We start from the raw sequence: 23,825 nt of genomic DNA on the forward strand, positions 1-23,825 counted from the left end.
AAATCTGGGTCATTTCAGAACTGGAGGACATTTTGGCTTCAAAATCTTTGAAAAATAGACTCATCTTTTACAATTTTCTGCGGCATATTCATCAATGATAGGGAATAAAGTATCAAAGGCTTGATTGGCTCAGCTACACATAATTTTTATTCCATGTTTAATTTGTTGTTGCTAACCCTACTCTAATCACAGTAACAGGGTTTCTAATCCATGCTTAAGTTGGCTTTTTCTCAGGAGTAGAAGCTAGATATTTAGCTAGATATTACTGCTGACTAAGAGGACAAACTTACTGATGGAAAAAAGTAAAGAAAACAGAAAAAAGAATTTCTCTTATCCTGAAAATATGCATAACAGGGTTGCATGAGGTAGAATGAGACATTCAATCAAGGCTGACAATGATATGAAATTATGAAAAATAGAAGAGAGGACATAGCTTTGCTCTACCCATTCTTTTTGAAGATGTTAATTCCAGCGAATCATGTGATTCACTGTTTTCTTCTTCTACCAGATAAAAATGTTAACCCTGCTAGCATAAGTTATGCTAACAGGGTTGTTGTGATACACACATTCCATGTATAATAATTATTGTTTAAAATATTATGTTGATTAAAAAACGTCCCCACAATTACAAGAGACTTCAATGAAAAAAATAACACCCAAAAAGGGGATTTAAATTTCATTTGAACGGCTTTATTTGAGATTCAGTTTGGTCATCAGGGGTGTGGGACAAGAGAAAATGGCTGTCATAAAGAAGGCTCAGCAGTGGCTACACTTCCTGAGAGTCCTCAGGAAGAACAACCTGGACAGGAAGCTGCTGCTGGTCTTCTACCACTCATCCATAGAGAGCCTGCTGACGTACTGTGTTTCCACCTGGTACGGGAGCTACACTGAGGCAGACAGAGCGAGGCTTCAGAGGACAGTCAAAGCAGCACAGTGGATTGTTGGCTGTCCTCTCCCCTCCCTCATGGACATCTACTCCACCTGGTGCCTCAGCAGAGCTCAGAACATCATCAAGGACAGTTCACATCCCGGTTCTCAGCTTTTTGATCTGTTGCCCTCTGGAAGGCGTTACAGATGTATTAAAGCAAGGACAAACAGACTTAAAAACAGCTTCTTTTCGAGAGCCATCACCACCCTGAACTCTCATATGTCTCATGTCTCACACCCAGCCAACAATACAATGTGAAATGTGCAATATACACCACTGCCTCACTCTGCTATTGATATTTACCCTGTTATTTATACTGTATATTTGTAAATAGACTGTTTTGCACTATCTTTAAGACTTCTTGCACTGAAAAGGAGAAGCTCTCCAATCTCGTTATGCACTGTATAATGACAATAAATTATATTCTATTCTACTCTAAAATGGCATTTTAGGGGGAACTCCAGATTTATTTGTTTTTAAAAAATATTTTCAAACATTCTATTCCACTAGTCTTGTTTTTTTTTTGTTATTATTATTATTATTTTTTTTAGATTTGGTTACAGGACAAGTAAATTTACGCATTTTGTACATGAATTATTTGAAATTTGATGGGTGGGACGTAAAATGTCCTCCACTTCTGGAATGACCCATATATACGCTATAAAAAAAAAGAAACACATCAAGCTTCACTCTGATCACAGTAGAGTGCAGTGTGAGAGTTCAGAGGGAGATAATCCCAGCGAGCAGACAGCTGAACCGGCCCGGTGCTCACCGGAACACTGTGTTCAAGCTGAGGCCCTGAGGCGGGCCGCGGGACGCTCCGTGTCACTTCCGTGTTCTTCACTAGGAGGAAGAGGCTTTTCACGGGGCGGACGCGGCCGAACTTCTTACTTTTATTAGGCCGAACCAGCTTTAAATATTGAAGAAAAAACTAAAATTCAACACACCGAGCTGAAAAACTTTGGGGAAATGTCTGACAGCCGAGACGAGGAGAAATCACCGGGAGAGCAGGAACCTCAGGGCGCCGTGGGCGGAGAAGGTATGTGGAGCCGTGTCAGGTTTACACACTCGGTAGAAAACTTTGGAGAACCAAATATTAGCTGACAAGTACCGTCACGTTGTGTTGAAGCTGTGAACAGGGCCGTTGTGGTAACCTCATTTATTCATCGACACACCCGACCGTAACGGAACCGGGCCCTCGGTGGGTCGCCGCTGCTACCGGACGGTGCGTGTCGATAACTCTGGGTGTTTCTCACAGACGCTCGTGGAACTTGAAGCCAGCTGTGCTGTATTCTTACTGAAGCCGAGCTGCTTGAAGAGCGTTGTCAGTGAAGATCACTGCGATAAACGGTGAAACCACCTCACTGAACGTGTGCCGACAGCGTGTGTATTATAAAGAACTCCACGAGTCGGCTCTGAACCTAGAGAGCAGACTTGTGGAGTTCTTTATAATGGTGGTAAACAAGGCAATAAAACAGGCAGATTTCAGCCAGAGTCAGGAAGATGCGAGTCTATGGCCTGTCTAGACCAGTTCTCACTGTATCTGATGTACAGTAACAACAGCTGATCTTAAACACACACAGCTCCCTGACCATGTGTGAAATACTAGTAAGGACTTTCTTGTGGGGTCAAAGGATGATGGAGGAGCTGCTCACTTATCTGTGAGGACATAAGAAGACAACTGCAGATTCTGCTGCTGGAAGAGAGCAGATCAGAGTCATTATTCATCCATCCATTATCTATACACTGCTTGGTCCTAATTAGGAGACTGGACTCAATCCCACCTGACTTAGGGTTAAGGCAGGGCTCACCTGGACAGGTCACCAGTCTATCACAGGGTGATGAACAATCACTCATTATCATTTCATATAATATGTAATTTTGCTGACTTTCTCTGATATTTTTTGGTTATAGTATTTTGGTTGTTAGTATAGTTTTCATTTCATTTCATCTTACTTAACTTGGAATTCTGCAGGTAAATCTTTGAAGTATCTGTTCAAGCTTCAACATCTAATAATTACTGTAAATCGTTTTAGTAATGCAGCTGTTGAAAATACAGTATACTGAGACAAAAATAAACTGTAGTAATTATCAGCAGCCACTTAAATATTTTCAAATCCTAGCAGTACATAGGAAGTTCTAATGCATCATGAAGGGGTTGCTGATTAAAAACGTCTTAATTAACAAAGGAAGACATGGTGTAGTGCGCGCGAAGGAACGAGCCAAATATTTGGATCTCCAAATAAATATTAAACCGTCACGACCAAATATTCGGATAGCCGGGTCCAGTCCTATTGTTTACAAGACATGGAGTTTGTTAACATGAAGGCTCTGCATGTGAACAGCAAGATGAGAGACAAACTGAAGAGAAACATTGAAAAGGAATATTTGATTGCTTAAAGAAATGCAACATCAGCTGTAGGACTGCACAATCAATAGAATATTTCTCTCAGTTGCAATGTTGGCTTCTTCTTCTTCTTCTTCTTCTTCTTCTTCTTCTTCTTCTTCTTCTTCTTCTTATTATTATTATTATTATTAATAATAATAATAATAATAATAATAATAATAATAATAATAATAATAAATGAACATGACTGACTATGGTATTGATGCTTAAAACATTGTGTTCATAGAAAACAGCCCATGAATATAAAATCATCTAATTTCAACTTTGGTAAATCTGACATTAGAATACCTTATTTCACTCTTTTCAAAGTAATTTGTCACACATCTGTCTGACTTCTTGTGCTGCAGTAACTGAGTGGAAACTAGGAGTCTCTATACACAGCCAGCAAGCTAGTTGCTACCATAACTTGCATGTGATGTGTTTTGGGAAAATTGGTAAACTGTTGTGTCTATTAATAATTCTCAAGAAGTGAGGTGCTTTGAGTTTAACTGTGAAAGTGCAATGAAAAATATTTTGTCTCCAAAATCAGTAAGTAATAGTGATAAATAATCATGATCTCATGATTTAGAATAGAATAGCTTTACTGTCATCATACACGGCATGACAAAAATATAAGATCCAATATAAGAAAGCATAATATATATATTGATCCAAACAATCGTGATTATCATTTTGGCCATAACTGTGCAGCCCTAGCCAGTTGTATAAAATATTTCAGCTACATAAAGGATGATATTGACCATAAACAGGTGTTTGTGTTATGACCTCACTAGCCAGCTAATTTGTTTGATTATTTAAATCAGCTGCTCAAAGCTTTGTATGATGGGTGCAAAGCTAGATCTAAAAACCATCCAAAGCATAACAATGTGTTGGATACCTTTGCCAGTGTTGCACTACAGTGGTCCCTCATTATATCGCGGTTAACTTCTCACGGTCTCACTATATCGTGGATTTTTGGATTGGGTTTGGTTCCACGGATGTTTAGTTATGTCAAGGAATTTCGCGGTACAGATGATTTTTTTTCTGCAATTGCTTTGGTGGCAAGTTGCATTGCATTGGAGAACACATATGTGCTTTTCATACACTATATAACTGCTAAATGCTTTTATTTTGACATAGACTACGTTGTAAATGTGGCAGGAAGTCATCAAACACGCTACACTTCACACTCACGGTCCTGACAACGTAACACTTAAGCAAACTAATGAGGCTGACTGAACCACAAAAACAAAATAAAACCCAAACACTGCAAACACTGTAACCCTAACATAAACCACAATAATGACATTTAAACCCCCAACACCCCGATCTCCCATGGTGCATTGCAGCACAATAGTTCAATCATAGCAACCCCGGCTCTGCTATTGCTACATTATTTAAATAATTTTTGCAGTTAAATAAGCATGTTCTAGCCTTAAAAAATTGAAAACAATATAAAAAATATGTTAAAAAAATTTAAACATATTAAAAGAATATTTGATGTAAATAAAATGCGTAGCATACAGCGCTGGGTGGATTTGTAATAGGATCACATGATTGTCAGCAGAGAACTGATGCAGTGTTCAGTTGTCATGGTTACAGTGACGCCGTGCCAGCCGCTATATCTTGCAGTGGGAATCCTTAACAAATCTGTGGATCAAGACAATACTTGTGTCTTGATCCACCTTGTGTCCTTGTGTCATTTCTGACCTTCCCAGAAAATTTCATCCAAATCCGTTGGTCCGTTTTTGAGTAGTGTTTTACAGGACAGACAGATTCACAGAGACACGTAAGCTGATCGTCACATAACTCCGCCGCGTTCCTTGGCGGAGTAATAATAAAATAAATACTGTAGCATTGGATTTGTGTATGATTTTGTTAATTTGCACTTACTTTATTTTGTTTATTATTTGGATGTTTATTTATGTTGTGCCTTGGATCTTATTTCATTGACTATTTGGTCAGATTTTTTATTGTTTTGTGCTTGCTTATTGCCCTGTTTGGTGTCCTGGATGTTGGTTCCGCATTCTTATTGTTTTTGGTACAGCTGATTTAATTGTGGTACAGCAGGAGAGTCGGTAAGAGTGCGTCCGTGTTTGTTGTACTGAGCCGTGAATAAAGCCTGCAGAAAACTGTCCTGTCATGCTCGATATGTTTAGCATGGAAGACAGCAAAAGACATGAGCATAAAAACGTAAAATAAATTGTAACAGGCCTGACCTACAGCCCTGGAGACGGGTGAGTTGACCAGCATTTAAGGGTTACAATATGGTCGCTACTTTGCAGATTTTCGTCTATCACAGGAGAGTCTGGAACTTAACCCCTGCGATAGGGCTGGGCGATATGGCCTTAAAAAAAAAAAAAATCCCTTTTGTTTCACAAAAAAATCCCAATTCACGATTTATCAGATTTTTTTTTACCCCCTACCTAATCTCTGCACGCCAGAGTCCAGTCTACTCTATGTAAATGAGCTGCAGCCCTCTCCGGGTAAACACACCGGATCGCAGCTGGAAATGTGCCGCATGTGGCATGCTGGTCCGGTTGCGGTGTGTTTCCAGCTGTGATCCGGTGTGTTTACCTAGAGAGGGCTGCAGCTCATTTGCATAAAGTAGACTGGACTTCTACTTTATGTAAATTGGATGCGGCATGCGGAGATTCCAGGCATCGTGAAACTGTTCTCAAACTTCTAAACTAGGCGTCGGTGACCTAAAACCAGGACAGATTCAGCTGCTGCACATATTATTTCTCACCTCAAATGCTTTCAAAAATACTCTTTGCTGACGTGTTTTTTGAAATAAAAGGGAAAATTTGCCGCCGAGCCGCTGTGTGTAGCTGACTTGTCTGCAGGACTGTCCAGCTGAAAGCTCAGTCACGTGATCACGTAGCGACCCGCTGTTGGTCCAGAGCTGTCATGTGACCATGTTGTGGTCCGCTAGTGACCGTCCGCCGTCCATGCAATTTTCAGATGTGGTGCGTTGCCGTGCGGGAAAATCGCATCTAGTCGACACGTGCCTTTAGATCTGCACCGCTCACCACCATGTTGTTTGTGTATCAAGTGTGGGGGGAAGGGGGGCGCGCACTCTGAACTACGGGAGCCCAGCGGGAAGGCGCTGGTGGCGGATGTTGATGAGAAAATCGATTTTCTTTAAAACAAATCGACATTAAGTATAAAGTCGAATTAATCGATAAAATCGATTTATCGCCCAGCCCTACCCTGCGATATACGAGGGTCCACTGTATATGAAAAAGCTTTAGAGTCAAAAAGTCTTGCCAAGTAAACAGAATCACCCCAGTCATTCCTGACTGATAATTTCTTTCCAAATAGTTAGTGAAGCAATCTAGTAAAATTTCTTGTTTTTATACTACCATATACATCGCAGAAAAACAAATTATCGCAGTCAGTTCTTTCCTTAATCAACAGCCTTAGTAAAAAGTGCAAAATCATCTAGCTTTCCACTGTAGCCTCATATAAACAGTTTGACTGTAGTAGTATGAAATTATACACAATTTTTAGAGAAAACTTTACTGTAAAACACCTGCACAAGCAATTTTCTCTTAAGTAATTACTTTGCTAGTCTTCAAAATGTGTGCTGGAAGCGTGGGTCATGGAATGTTCTCATGGAAAGTTAGCTTATCTTGCTAAACAAGAGTTCTTTCCAATAGTAACATGTTATGTTTGCCCGGTTGCACCAAAAAACTGCCATTGTCTGTAATGGTGGTTTAGTTTCACCTCTGAATGTAAAGAATATTTTTTAATTTGAAAGGAATATGTTGCAAACAAACCAGTGTTGATCTTCTGGCTCTTTCAGATGTTATTGATGATCCCATCTTGGAGCAGGGAGCAGTGGTCCTCAGAGGGTAAGTCTGAACAATGACTTGCTAAAGGATCATACCAGTGTTACACCCAGAGTTTATTAAACTTCTTTGTGTTTTTTCCTTTAGAAATATATTACATTAATTAATGTGATTCACTTATATTTTTTGGGGTGCTGATAAATTGTCACCTGCCACCATGTTTCATGCTTTCAGGATAGGATCACAGTTTTTCAAACATCACTGACATGCCTGTATGTAGATCAGAAGAATTATCGGTGCCCGTAGTCACTCATCCTGTCCATACTGACTGGAAAGGGATCCCTTCTTAACACAATTTTCACTGTACATGAATAACGAGTCAATCCACTGTCCTTAGTCTGTGTACAAATGTGTTCCAAAGTTCAACAGAAGTTGATATGAGGCATCATATTATAAATGTGAAGTTATGCAAGTGTGAGTGTGTAGCTTGTTGTGGTTGCTCCTGCTTATTTTGTAATTTGAAAAAAAGAAAACTCTGTGAACTTAATTTTTTGTCACACCGTTTGGATTATGGACTGTTTTTAAGCTCTGCTATGTCTGCATACACTGATGAGAAAACTTCTGCTCTAATTTTTGCCATCTTATTGCCTCTTTCATTCAAAGTAGAGTGAGCGTGGGGTTTCCTGGCAACCCCACGCTAACATTATTTGTACCAGGGATCAGCTGATCATATCAAAGGTAGCTTGCATGGCAACCTTACAAACATCCCCGCAGAGGAAGACATGCAAAGAAAGAGCAAAGCAACAAGACAAAAGAACTGGTCCAGGCAGCAGAGACTCAGGAAGAACAAGAGATATAAGCTGTAACTCCCGTCTGTCATCATCGACAATGTTAGATCACTGAAAGATATACAAGTCAAATAAATATACAAATATAAAATATATTATACATATACAAATATACAAGCCCTGGTGACGAATTGCGTGTCTCCGCCTCACAGAGGCTTGACCAAAAGAAAAGTAGTCTGGAACCTATCGTTACTATTTGTGGCTTTCAGATGATTGCCGCTTTGTTAACATTTGGTGACTCTATCCTGGTTCCATTGTCCTGAAGGAACGTTTCTGCAGCGGAGACACTAAACTGTTAGCAGTGTGGCTGTGTCAGTCATACGTACCCACAAGTTTTCACATGCCTTCTGCTCATTTACATCCATCTTTCTGACCTGGCAACCACATCATCCACTCTGCTACCACAGGACTCCAGACTCTTCACCCCAGTGCTTCTTTATGATTTTGGTGCACTATAATACCGGACAAGACTCTTCCCTCTGTCATTCAGCTCTTAAAATTTGTTTTCCCTGTCAGAAGTAATAAAGGTTATCCAGGTCTGATCGGCAGACTGAATTACACTAATGAAGTTGGGATGGTTTGAAGAAACAGCTTTTTAGGGTAGAGTATTAATTTCAATGGCCACTAATTCCTTGGTGCAGGGGAGTTGCAACATCTTACACTTTGGTAGTATACAAACTAACTACTTATTTGATGCGGCTAACTCATAGTCCTCATATCAGATAAAACTGAACTTTAGACTGCATTTCTCACACATAGAAGACATCACTCACTGTACTTTGAAATTGTTTTAAGAGGATAAATTAGCTACATAGGGGTGTTTAGCCTCTTGTAGGTGGCAGTGTGGCAACTGTGTCCATGGCTAAGACATTTGCACTTAAAGCAGAACGCTTCAGTTCTGCATTTGCTGTAAAATCAAAAACAAAAGTCTGTTGCTGTAGTAACAGTGCTTTTTTCCAGCAAATCCTGTACTTTTCTGGTGCAGTGTGCAAGACTAATCATTTGGTAACCTCATCATGAAGTGTTGTTGCTTCTGAAACATGAACAACATTGTTAAATTTCCACAGAGCTATGCATTTATGTTATTAAATTTATATTAGGTTATATAGCCACTTTAAAAATATGCTGTTCAAAAAACACTGGCCTATCTCCCTGGACACACATCTTAACAGTTTTATTGAATGGCATAATGATAAAAACATTTATGACCTGCTGATAAAATATTTCTAGTATGTTGTTAGTCATCAGTTGTCCCCATCGCAGGTATGTGATTGAACGTATAAACACAGAAGACCCTAGTCGGCACGTCTCCTCTGAGGATCTGGGAGGAAGGCCGGATGAACTACAGGATCCACAAATTAAAGAAGTGGTGGATCAGCTTCTCAAGATAGCTGATGAACTGAACAGGAACGCTGAGCTCCAGCGGTAAGCTGTGCATTGTATAAGAAGACAACCACCTCAATCAGCCGATCCTTTGGTTACTGGCTACCTGATTTTCACTTGTCTCATCAAACTCTTTCAGTGTAGACACTCATTGTGGCTGCTTTGGGCAGATTGAGAGCAAAAAACTTCACTCCTTTGTGACTCCTTTGTGAATTTACAAACATTTGTTAGTGTGCCTAAGGAGTGGCTTCTGTTCACTAACACTGAAATACAAGTATGTCTGTAAGTTTTTGTTCCTTCATGTGTTTCCTAAAAGTCTGATAAGAATTTAAAAAGTCAAAATATCACAAACATCACTAGTTAGAAACATATGCTGAATGAAAACATGAAATTACATGAACTGTGTTGGTTAAATACCACTCTTCACTTGGATTGTAGATATAAGATCTATATGGAGCAATAGGGAGGCTGTAGCCTTCTTGTCTGACATCTGATTACGATCGTGCTTTCACACAGTTTTCCATCATTTGCACTCTGACTGGAGTTTCTTCAATGATGCCATCTTGTTATATTCCCTTCCTCTGCAGTGCTTAGTGGCATTGACTGGAGAATTGGCACCACCAGCTAATTTTTTGACCAACCAACCATTTTGCAAAAATTAGTTTTACGTTTGGATATAAACTTGGCTAGTGTTCCCTGTAAACTGTAATTTTATTTAACTTTGAATCCTTTCAGGGAAGCAGTCAACGTATGAAAGATTAATATGCATGGCATGATATTTTTTTTTATAAATATGAATTTTAAAAATAATTGCTGCTGTTGAAGTATGACCTAGTCAAATTGGCTAAAGGGTTATCACAGCGAAGTGTAACCATCCAGTGTCATAAAAACCTCACACTCTTGTTTGCCACAGATTTTACTACAACTTCAGAATAATTAAACAAAAGACATGAACACTGGTGTTCAGGCAAACGTCTGATATGAATGTTTCATGGGATGCAGGACAAGGTTGTCATAAATCTGTAAAGTAAAATCATTTTTAATCATTGCTGCATTTAAATGTGTTCTTTTTCACCTTTCAGACTTATCAACCAGGTTCAGGGAAACTGTGCTCAGGACATCTTCATGAAGGTTGCCAGGAGCATCTTTGCTGATGGAATTAACTGGGGTCGAGTGGTGGCTCTCTTTCATCTGGCCTACAGACTTATATACAAGGTGATACATCCACTTTATAAATCAGTTTCAGCACTGAAATAACAAATAATCTGTTGTTTCTATAGCTGTGTTCAGCACCCATATTACAGAAATTGATTTGGTTTGTCCCAGTGCATAGTATGTCAAATGCAGTATGCCAAAAATACCATCTTTTACCATCAATACCTTATTTTGCAGTATGGAAGTCAGTCTTTTTTAATTCATTTTTATTTACTTAACATTTATGTAACAAGGAAGTCCCTTGTGATTAAAATCTTTCTCAAGGGAGACACGGGGAGAATTTATTGGTCAGTCTCACCCACAATCCGCTGTGCTGCAGAATATACATCACATATATAGCCCTCTCTTGCTCGAATTACAAGACAGATGATTTCACATTGGAGACTGTGACCAATAAATGAGCAAGGCGATCAAAGCTCAATTCACAATATTATGATGAAGTAATAAGTCCCAATTGTATGCACCGTCCACACTTTGTAAGGGCATCTGTAGTACATACTGAAAGGAAAAAAGAAAAACTATGATTTGGATTTCAGGGACTGTGCCGGCTCCAGTCTAAAGGCTACACACAGGTTCAAGCTGAAATTTTCTCCAAAATGAACCGCCTTTTGCAGCAGATATACATATAGTGTAGCTACTCACATCACTGTTCAAGTCACCTGATGTTAGCACCGATCATATGCATCACTTTTTGACTAACATTTTTGTTCACGTTGTAAATGCCTATTTTCACAATGTTCACATATATTGTGTAAAAACCAAAAATATAACTATTCTAATTATTTCCATACATGGCACTGACCTGGTGCCACTTAAAGATTTCATTCTTAGATTGCACATTGAAGTCATCATCAAGCATCAGTGGCTGACAAACTAAGAGAGGTTATTATTGGCAATTTTTTTTTTGTTTTCAAGGCTCTGACTACCAACCATTTAGAGAACATCAGAATGGTTATCAGCTGGGTTCTCCAAGTCATTAGAGAGCAGCTCTATGCCTGGCTTGTGCAGCAGGGAGGCTGGGTGAGTGGTACATCATCTGTAAAGTTTTGTCCTAAATGTTTGCTTAAGGCTTTCTGGTCTCCTGCATGGACTTGTTAGGGGATCCAAAGCTCCTAACCCCCGTTCTCTTGATCTTTCCAGGAGGGGGTGATCCGTAGCTTTTCTCGATGGAGGGCAGCAGCCATAGTAGCATCAGTCGTACTGGTGGCAACTTTTGTTTATCTCAGGAGGACACGCTGACACTACCAGACCTCACAACCAGGACTGCAGTCCCATCTCCTGAATATATGCAGCTTTTTGATAAAGACAGTCTCTGGGACATTAATTACAACCACTCCTCATCCTTCATATCATTAGCAAGAGGAGGTCAAGTATTTTACTTTTCTCAGGTTTCCAAGAACAAAATAAGTGCTTTTACAGCCAGTTGTCCACTAGACATCTGTCTTCCTTCACCAGCAGCTTATCAGGACCTTCCACAAATTACAGAAGCTGCTACACAACCTGCACCAGCCATTTTGGAGGCGCTTAGCCGCTGAGTAGCAGTGGCTGTCAGCAATGATGTTGTTTAAAGAAGTGGGACATACTACAACTGTCATCTAAGTCAAGGACCTGACCTTACCTGAACCACATCTGAGGCTCTAGGTGGGGTCTTTGGCCTTTGGAAAATTTGGATGAGACTTAGAGGACATAGAGAGTAGGGCTGCTTGATGGAGATCGCTATTATTTAACACGATTGCTCATAGACTTTAGAATCATGCATTTATTAAACTTCTTAAAAAGAACTTCAGCTTTTTAGCCGTAGGTTTTGTTAACATTTAAATGTAATTCAAAACAAATATAAAGATAAATGCAAAGAAATAATGAAGTCAGTTTGTCTGCAAGGGATTTAGCACCAGGTTCTCTACAAACATGAAGTGTGAGATAGGAGATTGGTGACCAGTGTACAAATAAACCTCTGCACCAGACAGACGTGACTATCTGACACCACCTATGGTTCAATGCAACAAGTCTGATTAATTGCCCAATCTAAAGAAGATACCTGAAAAATGACCCTGAGGACACTAACATGATTTTTCTTAATGCAAGCAATCAAAAAGTCAAAATTGACTGCCTTCCATGTGAGTTTGTAGCTGAAGTTTTAATGCTGTTGTATTTTGGCCAAACGGTAGCCATGATGGTTCTTTAGTTAACCACGCTCATATCTTTTTATACACATGCATGTCAACAAATGAAGCATTTAAAACGTCCTGGTTGTCATGAGTCTTCAGAGCTGGAGAAAGTACCAAATGCCAACACTCTGCACCATGGAAAATGCAATTTCAGTTTTTTTTTTTTTTTGTTTTTTTTTTAATGGACATGGTCCATCTCAGGTTCAGGTAAGTCATCTGCTCAGGTCCTTCTTAGATCAGTGCAGTGTAATACGTAAAGGGAATGAGATTTTTATTTGTGTTTTGAACTACTCTGCTGGCTCACAGCTCTGTTGATGAGCTGAGGTTCTTCTAGTGCCTGAAATACTTTACTGCTGGTAGTGACTTATGTTTACAGTGAGTTGCCCCTTTAACTATCTCTTATGAGTAATCCCCTCACCATCACCGTACTGTGAAGACATCTGAATTGCACACGGACTGGTAAAATCCATGCCAACAGTACCACTGCCTGATTTTAGGGCAAAAACAGCTATTGTCTGTTTAAGTCATTAGTTTTAAAAAAAAAAGACAGAGTTGAGGTGTCTGCATAATGCTGAAGTGTGGAGTGTGGACAGGAGAGCATGTTGAAAAGACCAGTGCATGACTGACAAATGGTGTCTTGTGAGACTCTGCTTCTGGAGTGTTAAGGAGCTAATTTCGGTTGCATCTATGGCTGATGGTCTCCCTGCTGTATGTAAATAACAGAAGTCTGATCTGACTGAGGAAGCCAATGCAGCAGCCTATAAAATGCAATCAGCCTTGATTAGCAGGTTGGACAGCATTCAACTACATCTTCACTGAGCCTTAATATGAACAGATGTTCATATGAAGGTACATTTTTAGCCTGTAAAACTTGTGTGGCCATTGAGAAATGGTTGAAAAAAAATATCTATGTAGATTCTTAAAGTAGACAAAGGGGAGCAAAATTTTAGTGAACAAGAAATTGTTCTGTGTGGCTCTATGGGAATAAAGTTTTATAGATGAAGAGGTACTTACTTAAACTAGTCCTTTTTACTCATTACAGTTTTTGCTATTAGACTGAGCTCTTTGAGAGGGAAATCACACTATTCATCTGCTGTTCTGTTGCATCTGTTTAAATTGAAACCTGATGATTTTTATTGTTTTGTCTGAATTTTTTTTTGTAATGGACTACATTTGTGTGAATAAATGTAAAGTGTCTTAGACTGCTCATAGCGTGAATGTTTTTCATGGCTATGGGATATACACTACTAGTCAAATGTTTGGACACACCTTCTCATTCAATGTTTTTTCTTTATTTTTACTATTTTCTACATTGTAGATATTTAATGATGGCATCAAAACTATGAATAAACACATGGAATTATGTAGTAAACAAAAAAGTGTGAAATAAGTCAAATCATGTTTTATATTTATATTTATTATAAAAAACATGATTAGCCACCCTTTGCTTTGATTACTGCTTTGCACCCTTTGACATTCTCTCCATGAGCTTCATGGGGTAGTTGCCTGGAGGTGGGGTATTCGAAATATTCTAAATAAATATTTCAATACCATCATCACGACCGAATATTCAGATATTCGGATAATGGGGTCCAGCCCTAAATTCTAGCATAATTTACTTCTTTTTTATTTGTTTAATTTCATTTTGTTGTTATAAGGGGGGGGGGAGAAGTCAGTTTCCAGCTGTCCTTGCCAAACAAGTCACATTTCTCGACAGTGCCCACTCATTTTTAAGGTCGCTCGAGGTCTGATGACAATTTTTGACACAGGAATGGATGAGTGCATTGTCATCTTCTGGGGTAGAAAAACGTTTCCTGCTGCCACCAGCTAGCAATTTGGTAGTACCATGTTCTACTTGGGGTTGCACAGTGCGTGGTGGTTAGCACTTTCGCCTTGTAGCTAGAAGATCTCTGGTTCGCGTCCCAGCCTTCCCGGGATCTTTCTGCATGGAGTTTGCATGTTCTCCCTGTGTATGCGTGGGTTTTCTCCGGGTACCCCGGCTTCCTCCAACAGCCCAAAAACATGCTCAGGTTAATTGGTGACTCTAGACTGTGTGAATGTGAGTGTGATTGTCTGTCTCTATGTGTAGCCCTGCAATTGACGACCTGTCCAGGGTGTCCCCTGCCTTCGCCCCAAGTCAGCTGAGATAGCCTCTAGCAGTGCCACGACCCTGATGAGGATTAAGCGGTGTATAGATGATGGATGGATGGCTTACTGCCAGTCACTTGTATTTTGGGTGTAATTGGTGTTGCGGCGTCTAGGGGTCACTAGTGGGGTTTTCTGAGGGACACTTCCATTATTACAATAACTAGCACACCAGAGGGTTATAATCTGTGATTTATTAGTAAGGAAACCTTTGAGCTCAGATTATCTTTACTACTAATTAATTAGTTAGTTAATTAGTTAGTTAATTAGTTAATTAATTAATGTGCTTTAATTATTCCCCCTGACCAAATAAGGAAGTAAATAGCCTTGAAATATGAGTTTGGCCATCACTGTGACTTAAGTCCTTTGGTGTGTCTGTCATTTCTTTGCTTCCTGTCATCTGTCTGCACTCTCTCTCGCTCTCTCTCTCTCTCTCTCTCTGTCTCTCTCTCTGATTTTTATTTCAATTTAATATGTGTTAGTGGCATAACTAAAACACAAACAGTATTGCCAAAGCATCAATGATGGTGTAATTTTAAAAAAAAGAAATGAACATTTTAAAAGAAAAAGATAAAATTTATTGAGTATAAAAATAAGAGCATACAAAATGAGAATGGCAAAAAAAGAAAATTGTGCAAACGTGTTTTATGTGTCCCTTAACTTGCCACATAGACACATAATGTGCAGCTAGCTACACTGTGTGTCCCTCTTCTAATACACTCTGTTGCTTATCATTGTCTTCAAGTTCTGCGAAATTTGGGATTAACAAGTCCAGTGTCCTAAGGCAGTCCTTTTATTAGTATATTACATTTTAAGATGAGGAGCACCTCTGTCACACAGAGACCACACACTCTTTGTTCTGTTTGTAGCTATGAGCTCTTGTTTCGTTCTTCGTCTGTGGCTCAACTGTGGTCCTGGAGTTTGTATTTGGTGTATCTGTTTCTGCTTTCTATCTCTGACAGTAAAGATATATTCTGCCAGTTTTTATTCAGAGTTTAGGGCCAGATAGCAGTAAAATTAGTTTTGAGTTTTGGTTTGATTCCTCCAGTGTTCCAGATTAGCTTCTTTAATGTGTGGTTAACTGATCAGTGGGTGAAGAGCACTGTTGGACTACATATACAATGAAAAGTAGCATTTGTAAATACTAAATAAATACAGCAAATGTAGTATAAAACTGTAGCATAATAATGTTTTTGCCTAACTTTTTACCACACCATCCCACTGTTATTTTATCAACATTATGATCTTTACCTACATATAACTCAGTCTTTTCTCATTGTCAATAGAGGGAAGAAATATACATGAAACCCCTCTCGTCATGTTACAGGAACATAGTAAACATATGCTTATCGTCTGTTCGAACCAGAAACACCAGAGAAGCATCATTTCCTTTTCCCTGTGTTTGAAGGTCCTGCTCTTTGTTTTTCGGTGGTCGGTGGTGCCCTTCTTTTTGTTCCAAGCAAACACACCCCTCCCATTGTCCTTGGCTTTCTTCAGGGAGGAAGAGTGAGCACACGCCCAGTGTTTGATCAGTAAATGGAGTATTACTGGATAGACACTCTTTACAGGCATCGCTTTCCAGTCTGCAGGACACTGCACTTGCATTTTGTTTGGTCACATCTGACTGAACAGTGCTGGCAGCTATTCTGGTGCAGGCTTACTAGACCAGCAGCGAGTCCCTGGTTTTACAACATGCAAGGAGGAGTGCATGGAAGCCCCAGGACACTTATATTAACAGATGTTTCAAAACTGTTGTCTCATCTCTTGTGGAAGCTGGGACTGTGAATGATCTGAGAGAGCTTTCCAAACGAATCCATGGCATCCACAGGTTCTTCTGTTTGTACTGCACTCAGCTGTTGAGGATTTACAGCCGGTTTAGAGGGCAAGGTCTTATCCAGGGTGCTGATCCTGGGGAGGAACTGGGCCAGAGCTGGAACGCCTCGATCTAAACCCTGCAGCCTCTGCCGGTGGTTTCCCAGGCTGAGCAGAGCTCCGTGTCTGTCAGAGATGTAGACGCTGTACCCGTCTGGAAGGATCTGCTCCCTGAAGGTGCAATCGTCTCTACTGTAGGTGTGCTGGAAAGGTGGAAGATGTTCACATGTAAAATGTTTTTCAGATAAAATGCACAGTCACTGTGAGAAACTAATGTCTCTGTTGTTGTGTAGTGTGTGCTGTTTATTTGACTTACTGTAGCTTTATTTTGGGAAGATATTGATTTTGTATGCTGTGGCTTTCCATGCACTGTCTTGATCTGCACTTGTAAATGTGATACTATCATGTTTTTTCAATAGCAGCAGATATTCCCCTTGTTCCAATTGTAAAAAAACAACAACAAAATAACCCCAGTTTATCTTCAGTTAAATTAGGTGACGACATTGGACCTTGTAATATTTCAGGTTAGAAATCTAGATGCATGTTGTACAGTGAGGGGGAGGAAAACTTAGGGGTTATTAAGGGCACAAGCAGGTTACTCCAGCTAAAATATTCAAAACAGAAATTATATAATATGGTAATAATTTAGAATTTCCTCTTGTTTCTTTTATGTTGTAATGTATAATTATGAAGTTGTTTCTATTCCTATTTATCCCTATAGGGTATATGCCAGCAATAATAGTGTCTTCTTTTTTTTTCTTTTTTTTACTAATTAATCACTTTATTTAAAGGGGAAAAAAACAGACGTAAGTGGTGCTGCAAGTTCTACGATATCTGTTTACTTTGGACAAAGATAGCCAGCCAGAGGCCAAGGTTGTTGTTGCTGTTGCTGAGCCTTTTCATTCAGGCTTTTCACTTTGCAAACACATCCTACCCTGTACCACAGTGCACAAAGGTTGATGAACTGCTTGTCTGTTTAAATGAATGACTGACTGGCATGCACTGTTTTCTGAACATGGAAGCTGATTACCAACATATGACGAACGAAGGAGACCGCGGGTCAGTGAAGCCTGAAGAAATTTTTCTGGAACATCCTTTGAGAATGTTCTAGCATTTGCTGTATACCTGTTTGGAGGAGATTTAGGTTTTATGTGCATTTTATATGTGATTTTGTTGTTGTTGTTTGTTTTTGCAATTTTTGAAAAAGGTGCTATTAGGTAAAAAGATCACCACTGTGTTACACTTACTGATTGTATTGTGAGTGAAAACTAATCAGTTACACTATGTGATTCATTTTTTGTCATACTGTATGAGAAGTTTAATGTAACCAAGTCAGCAGTTTCTATTTGGACTGACAGCTCATCTCATAGAAGCTGAGGTCTGACTCTCAGTGCTGAATGGAGTTTCAGTATCAACTGAAGTCACCATGCTGTGTAGAACTGAAGACTGCTGATCTTAAAACAGAGAGGAGCTGAAGTGTCATTTGAAGAGTGACAAATGGAAGAAGATGAATTGTCAAGTCCTTGAAATTTACAACCATGTCAGTAGATGCAGCCACTTAGCTCACATCTTCTGTTAAAGAGTGTTAAAGTAGGGACAGAGCTGATGGGTGGCCATACCCACCACAGACTAAAATCTGGCCACCCTACACAGCCAACAGTGAAGCTCGTTACAGGGCTATACACGAATAACAGGTGTTACGTCCAGCAACTACTATTTCTGGCAGAATCTTCTTTTAGAACCCTTTCTCTATGATCATTGTTTCCATACAGATACATTTTATCAGCACAACCATCTCCTGATCAGCTACATTCAACCAAGTAGTTCTGATCAACCACAAAATGTAATGCTTAGGTTTAACTGTTGGTCTGGTTGATCCTATACAGACTCTTAGAGACTGTGGGGATGAAACATACTTTTGAGAGTTTTGGAAACAAACTGCTGAACATTGAAGATTGACCCAGAACCTGTAGCCAAAAGAAAGAAACAGAAGACTGGATGGACACAGAGTGATGTCTCAACTAGGTGGAAATCCTGAGCAGAACAAGAACACATTGATTAAAGTGTTTTTGGTGTTTTTATCTTGTGAGGTGTAACTTGTAGTTTCCTTTTGAGCTGTATCTAAAATACAAATATAGAACTCTACCAACTCCAGTTTTACTCAAATAATTATACAGAAAAGTTTTCATGTTGTATGTGAGTCCTCATGGATTTTTAAATGGCACTTTTGCCTGCTTAAGCAAATGATGAGTCTGGTGAAAAATGAACAAGACTATTCTTCTGATATATACTGATTTTTTAAGACACATTGTTGAACCCTGGTGTAAGCCTGGACAGCCCTATAAAAGCTTTGAGTGCCACTGGTTAACAGCAGCACCTTGCTGAACTGTGCAGTGCTGTGATTTAAAGACAAAAATATGGTTGGCTGAAGATGAAAAATCAGGGTCTCAGTAATGACAAGTTACACTGTAGAATAAAAGCATAAGAAAAATGGCAGTATGAAACTACAGTAAATTTTTAAAAAAAAATTCACATAAAACTGAACTTAGAAAAACATGACAGTAGGAATGATAAATTCCAAGTATATGTAAGCTATTATAGCACTTATGAAATATCAAATGTATAAAATACAATTATTTCAATCATTTATGTATACTTTTATTTGCATTCACTCTTGACTATGAATTTGTCCACGTGGCCATTTTAGAGTTACATGTGATCCTTTGAGATTTGAATTACTCTATTTGCTTTTACATGGAATAAAAAAGGCTATTTATTTCGTGAAATGCTGGCACTTTGTGAGTCGTGTGTTAATGTAAAGCCATGCTCATTTGAAAGCTTTTAATGTTGTATTGTTACATCTGAACACGGATCTGAGCACAGATCATACAGGTATGCACAGTATTAGAAAATAATATACAAATATTTATTCAACATCTAATAAAACATATAGCCCAGAGTCTTAAGTGATATTTACGGGAAATTAACTTTTGTCGGTTGACATTGTTGTTGCTGCTACTGTTATTACTTGGGCTTATTTAGCAGACTGTTCTATCTTTATTTTATATTTTATATTGTTTTTATACCTTACTGTGCCTTCTTGTATATTTATAGTGTAATGTGGTGCTGGATGCCTCAATTTCATTCGGGACTAGTACAGTAGAGTTTTATTATTATTATTATTATTATTATTATTATTATTATTATTATCAGATGCTTACCGATGAATACAGCCTGCCATCCTCTTCCATACAGAGGAACCGTGTGGTTTCTACCCCTCTGATGACAACACAGCCTGGATCCACTGGTCGGATCTCCAGCAGACCTACAGTTCAAATGTTGGTAACAATTAAAAGCCCAGTCAGCGTCCCGCAGTCATCAACAATCATCAGGGTGCAGCCTGCGAACTGCCTTCTATCATGTTGGACTTACTGTTCACAGTCTGGTCCGCGGAACCGTGGATCTGTCCATCTCCGCTGATCAGCAGGTGCAGTCCCGGCCTGACGGCGTACAGGTGCCGGAGCCGGACCACCTGGCCCCAGCCCTGGCTGATGTGGGGCCCCTGGTCCGACAGGGGTATGCATACAGCTCCAACAGCAAAAAGCACGTTGGCAACGGATGCGATGACCGCGAGCAGCAGCATGGTTCTTCTAATTCCCCGACAGCACGGTGTCCTTGCTCCCTCCAGCCGGCAGTGAGTGTCTCATCCGAGCGCAGCCTTTTATATGGGTCCCTTATCAGCAGCAGATAACCCTCATTCCCACAACCAGTTCTCAGAAGCGGACCACAACACACCCCCGCAAGGCATCCAACTGCATCCGAGCTCTGCGCTGGCCCCAGACGAGCCCTGACGAGCCCAGGTCAGCACTATAGGAGCCCGCTGTAGAAGCTGGGGGAGAGCGGTGTGTTCACTACTGACTCCGTCCTTCATCAAAAACTACTCTGGACCTTTTAGAACTGACCAGGAAAGCATTCGCGTCGGCATATGCCGAGAGAGGTTGAATGGTTTCATTTAGATTCCTGCTTTGGTTAACCCTTTGATGCACATGGGTTAAAAGTGACCCGACTGAGTTTTTATGTTCTATATCTTTGCAATAAATTAATTTCATCGATCAGTATTCCAGATATTCCTCAATTAACTTGTTTTGAGCATCGAAAATCCTTATTTATTTTTTTCCCGTCGTTATTTTTTGAATAAAAACCTTTTTGTAGCACTACTCTTCTAATGCACAACATAGGTCAAAAATGCCCCATGTTCATTTTCTATGTTATTTCATCTACGGCTGAGAAGATAAAAACTCATAAAAACTGAAATAAGCTATATTTCATCATTTAGTATTCCCATGTATTCAGTAAATATATGGTCTTTGTTCAGCACAAATCATTTTTATTTTTCTTCTTACTTACATGAACAAGCACAGCTTTTGTATTTCTAATATCAAGTTTACACACACAAAAACGATCCACACGCTTTTGCTATAGCATTTGGCAGGAAACTGTGAAATTTGTGTGTTTCCAAGTAGGAACATATTTATGCTGGACAACTATTGACCTGCCAGGCATTTCACAGCTCAGCACAGATCCCTTCACACATTTGACAGGCCTACATGTAAGTCTTGTTTTACAGTCGTTACCATATTTGATGACAATTGTGTAAGATAACTGTACATAATATCTGATTAGGTTTAGGTTATCTTGACAGTACTTGTCACTTTAAGTATTGTAGTTAGCTTAGCTAACTATTTGGCTAAGGAATTAGCTAAGCTACTTACTCAAGCTACTTAGCCAAGTAGTTAGCTAAGCTGTCTCAACTAAGTCACCAAAGTAAAATTGTAGGCTATGTATGTGTATGTATATTGATGTACATCTGGAAATATTACTGTGCTTTTGATTCTCTTCATCTGTTGTATGGCTGTTCACAGATTTTCTGCTGCTGGAAGAACCAGATGAGGAATATGAGGGACAATTTGTCCTGATTCTGAGTCTGAAAATTGTGATGATGATAATAATGACCTAGAATATTTGCCAGGGTAAAGCTGGAATTGTCAGTGTGTTTATGAATCCAGCTCTTTGAAGAAGACTTCTCTGATGACACATAAGACTCATCTGATGAGTAGTTACAGTAGTTACACTACAAATACAGTACAGTTCAATAGCTGTGTTATCTGTTATTAGAGGTATGTGTATGTGTGACAAAATTACAAATAAGCATATTACAAACATTGTGCTCGGCCCCACTCACTGCTGAAGTAATTATTTGAAACTAATCGTGATTATGGTCTTAAATCATTTGATTTTAAATCACACTTGGATGAATGGGTCGTTTTTGACCCATGTGTGAAAACTTGAGGTAGTAATAAAAAATGTATTTTTGTTCATAAACTATGAAAGGAAAAATAGAAATAATGATCTGTGGTAATCAAAAGCACAATATTTAAATAATACATAGAATATGCAATCATAAAATAAATTGATTTCAAAAGATAAAGCAAAGAAGCAACATGAAAAAACATGGGAAATGAATGTGGGTCATTTTTGACCCATGTTGTGTATTAGAGGGGTGTTCAGGATTGCAGATGGAGAACAGACAAACTATCCAAACAGAACAAACATTTTGGAAGTCAGAACAGAAACTGCAGGTCTGTGTATCTGTCTATCTATCTACAGTCATGGAAGAAATTATAGGACTACCTTTGTTTTCTTCAATTTCTTGTTCATTTCAATGCCTTGTACCACAAAAGGTATATTATCTGAAGAATACAATGAACATGACAAAAAAAATACAACTGATTACATTATACCTTATGTCCTATTTGACATGCTTAAGCTTAATTGTTTTCCCAGGGTATATAAGAAGTCATTTCATGTCATAAGTAGCACTGCACATGCAAAGGCCTAGAGTGGTTTCCTGCTTACATTCCAGCCGTAGCACAACTCGGAAGTTGTCAGCTCTCACAAAATGAAACAAAAGAATTATGTGAAGCCGCAAAGGCAGCCATCTTGGCACTGCTGGAATGGTATGAATGAGAGACAGGTAGCGAAAAAACTGAAGAGCTCCAAGACAGCCATTCATTACACCAAGAAAAATCAAGTCGAACATCCATCCATTCATTCGTTATCTATACACCGCTTAATCCTCATTAGGGTCGCGGGGGGGGGGGGGGGGGGGGTTGGAGCCTATCCCAGCTGACTTGGGGCGAAAGCAGGGGACACCCTGGACAGGTCGCCAGTCTGTCGCAGGGCTACATTTACAGACAAACAATCACACTCGCATTCACACCTACAGGCAATTTAGAATAATCAATTAACCTCAGCATATTTTTGGACCATGGGAGGAATACCTGGAGAAAACCCACACATGCACAGGGAATACATGTAAACTCCATGCAGAAAGATCCCGGGAAGGCTGGGACGCAAACCAGGGATCTTCTAGCTACAAGGCGAAAGTGCTAACCACCACGCCACTGTGCAACCCCAAGTGGAACATGGTACTACCAAATTGCTAGCTGGTGGCAGCAGGAAACGTATTTCTACCCCAGAAGATGACAATGCACTCATCCATTCCTGTGTCAAAAATTGTCGTCAGACCTCGAGCGACCTTAAAAATGAGTGGGCACTGTTGAGAAATGTGACTTGTTTGGCAAGGACAGCTGGAAACCGACTTCTTGAAGCTGGTCTGAAGTCACACAGGGCACAGAAGAAGCCCTTCATCAATGAAAGGCAGAAAAAAGCCAAGTTACTCTTTGCTGGGGATCACAAGGATTGTACTATTGATGATTGGGCTAAGGTTCTCTTCAATGATGAACCCAATTTTCAGTTGATGCCCACTCCAGCCAACTTACTGATTAGGAGGAAGCCTGGAGAAGCCTACAAGCCAGATTGTCTTGCCCCTACAGTAAAACATGGGGGTGGATCAGTGACGATCATGCCACATGGCAAGGTCAGTCAAAGCCTGGATGGAGAACCAGAACATTGGCACCATGCCCTGACCTGCTCAATCACCAGATCTAAATCCAATTGAAAACCTGTGGAAAATCATCAAATGGAAAAACAAACAAAAAAAAACTAAGAAAATTTGTTTGAATT

General features: G+C 39.5%; 2 protein-coding genes across 2 annotated transcripts; one reads left to right on the top strand and one right to left on the bottom strand.

The window, feature by feature from the left end:
• The first annotated feature begins 1,756 nt into the window (after positions 1-1,756).
• Positions 1,757-13,929, top strand: zgc:153993 (uncharacterized protein LOC767645 homolog). Its single transcript, XM_023281825.3, has 6 exons — positions 1,757-1,967; positions 7,123-7,171; positions 9,220-9,381; positions 10,422-10,554; positions 11,470-11,574; positions 11,695-13,929. The coding sequence occupies exons 1-6, from the start codon at positions 1,898-1,900 to the stop codon at positions 11,791-11,793; spliced, it is 618 nt and encodes a 205-aa protein (XP_023137593.2). The 5' UTR covers positions 1,757-1,897; the 3' UTR covers positions 11,794-13,929.
• Positions 13,930-15,637: 1,708 nt separating this feature from the next.
• Positions 15,638-20,563, bottom strand: fgf19 (fibroblast growth factor 19). The gene is made up of 3 exons (XM_023281829.3): positions 20,172-20,563; positions 19,961-20,064; positions 15,638-16,942 (listed from the first exon to the last, which is right to left on the bottom strand). Exons 1-3 carry the CDS (start codon positions 20,380-20,382, stop codon positions 16,625-16,627), a joined length of 633 nt encoding a protein of 210 aa, XP_023137597.1. The 5' UTR covers positions 20,383-20,563; the 3' UTR covers positions 15,638-16,624.
• Between the last annotated feature and the right edge of the window lie 3,262 nt (positions 20,564-23,825).

Source organism: Amphiprion ocellaris, chromosome 1, assembly GCF_022539595.1.
Source record: "Amphiprion ocellaris isolate individual 3 ecotype Okinawa chromosome 1, ASM2253959v1, whole genome shotgun sequence".
In the NCBI taxonomy this organism is placed as follows: domain Eukaryota; kingdom Metazoa; phylum Chordata; class Actinopteri; family Pomacentridae; genus Amphiprion; species Amphiprion ocellaris.

Coding starts and splice junctions, on each gene's coding strand:
- zgc:153993 (XM_023281825.3), top strand. CDS start 1,898: ATGTCTGACAGCCGAGACGAGGAGAAATCACCGGGAGAGCAGGAACCT. Junction 10,555..11,469: donor CCTACAGACTTATATACAAG/GTGATACATCCA, acceptor TTTGTTTTCAAG/GCTCTGACTACCAACCATTT. Junction 11,575..11,694: donor TTGTGCAGCAGGGAGGCTGG/GTGAGTGGTACA, acceptor TGATCTTTCCAG/GAGGGGGTGATCCGTAGCTT.
- fgf19 (XM_023281829.3), bottom strand. CDS start 20,382: ATGCTGCTGCTCGCGGTCATCGCATCCGTTGCCAACGTGCTTTTTGCT. Junction 20,065..20,171: donor CGCGGACCAGACTGTGAACA/GTAAGTCCAACA, acceptor TTTGAACTGTAG/GTCTGCTGGAGATCCGACCA. Junction 16,943..19,960: donor ATGGCAGGCTGTATTCATCG/GTAAGCATCTGA, acceptor CCACCTTTCCAG/CACACCTACAGTAGAGACGA.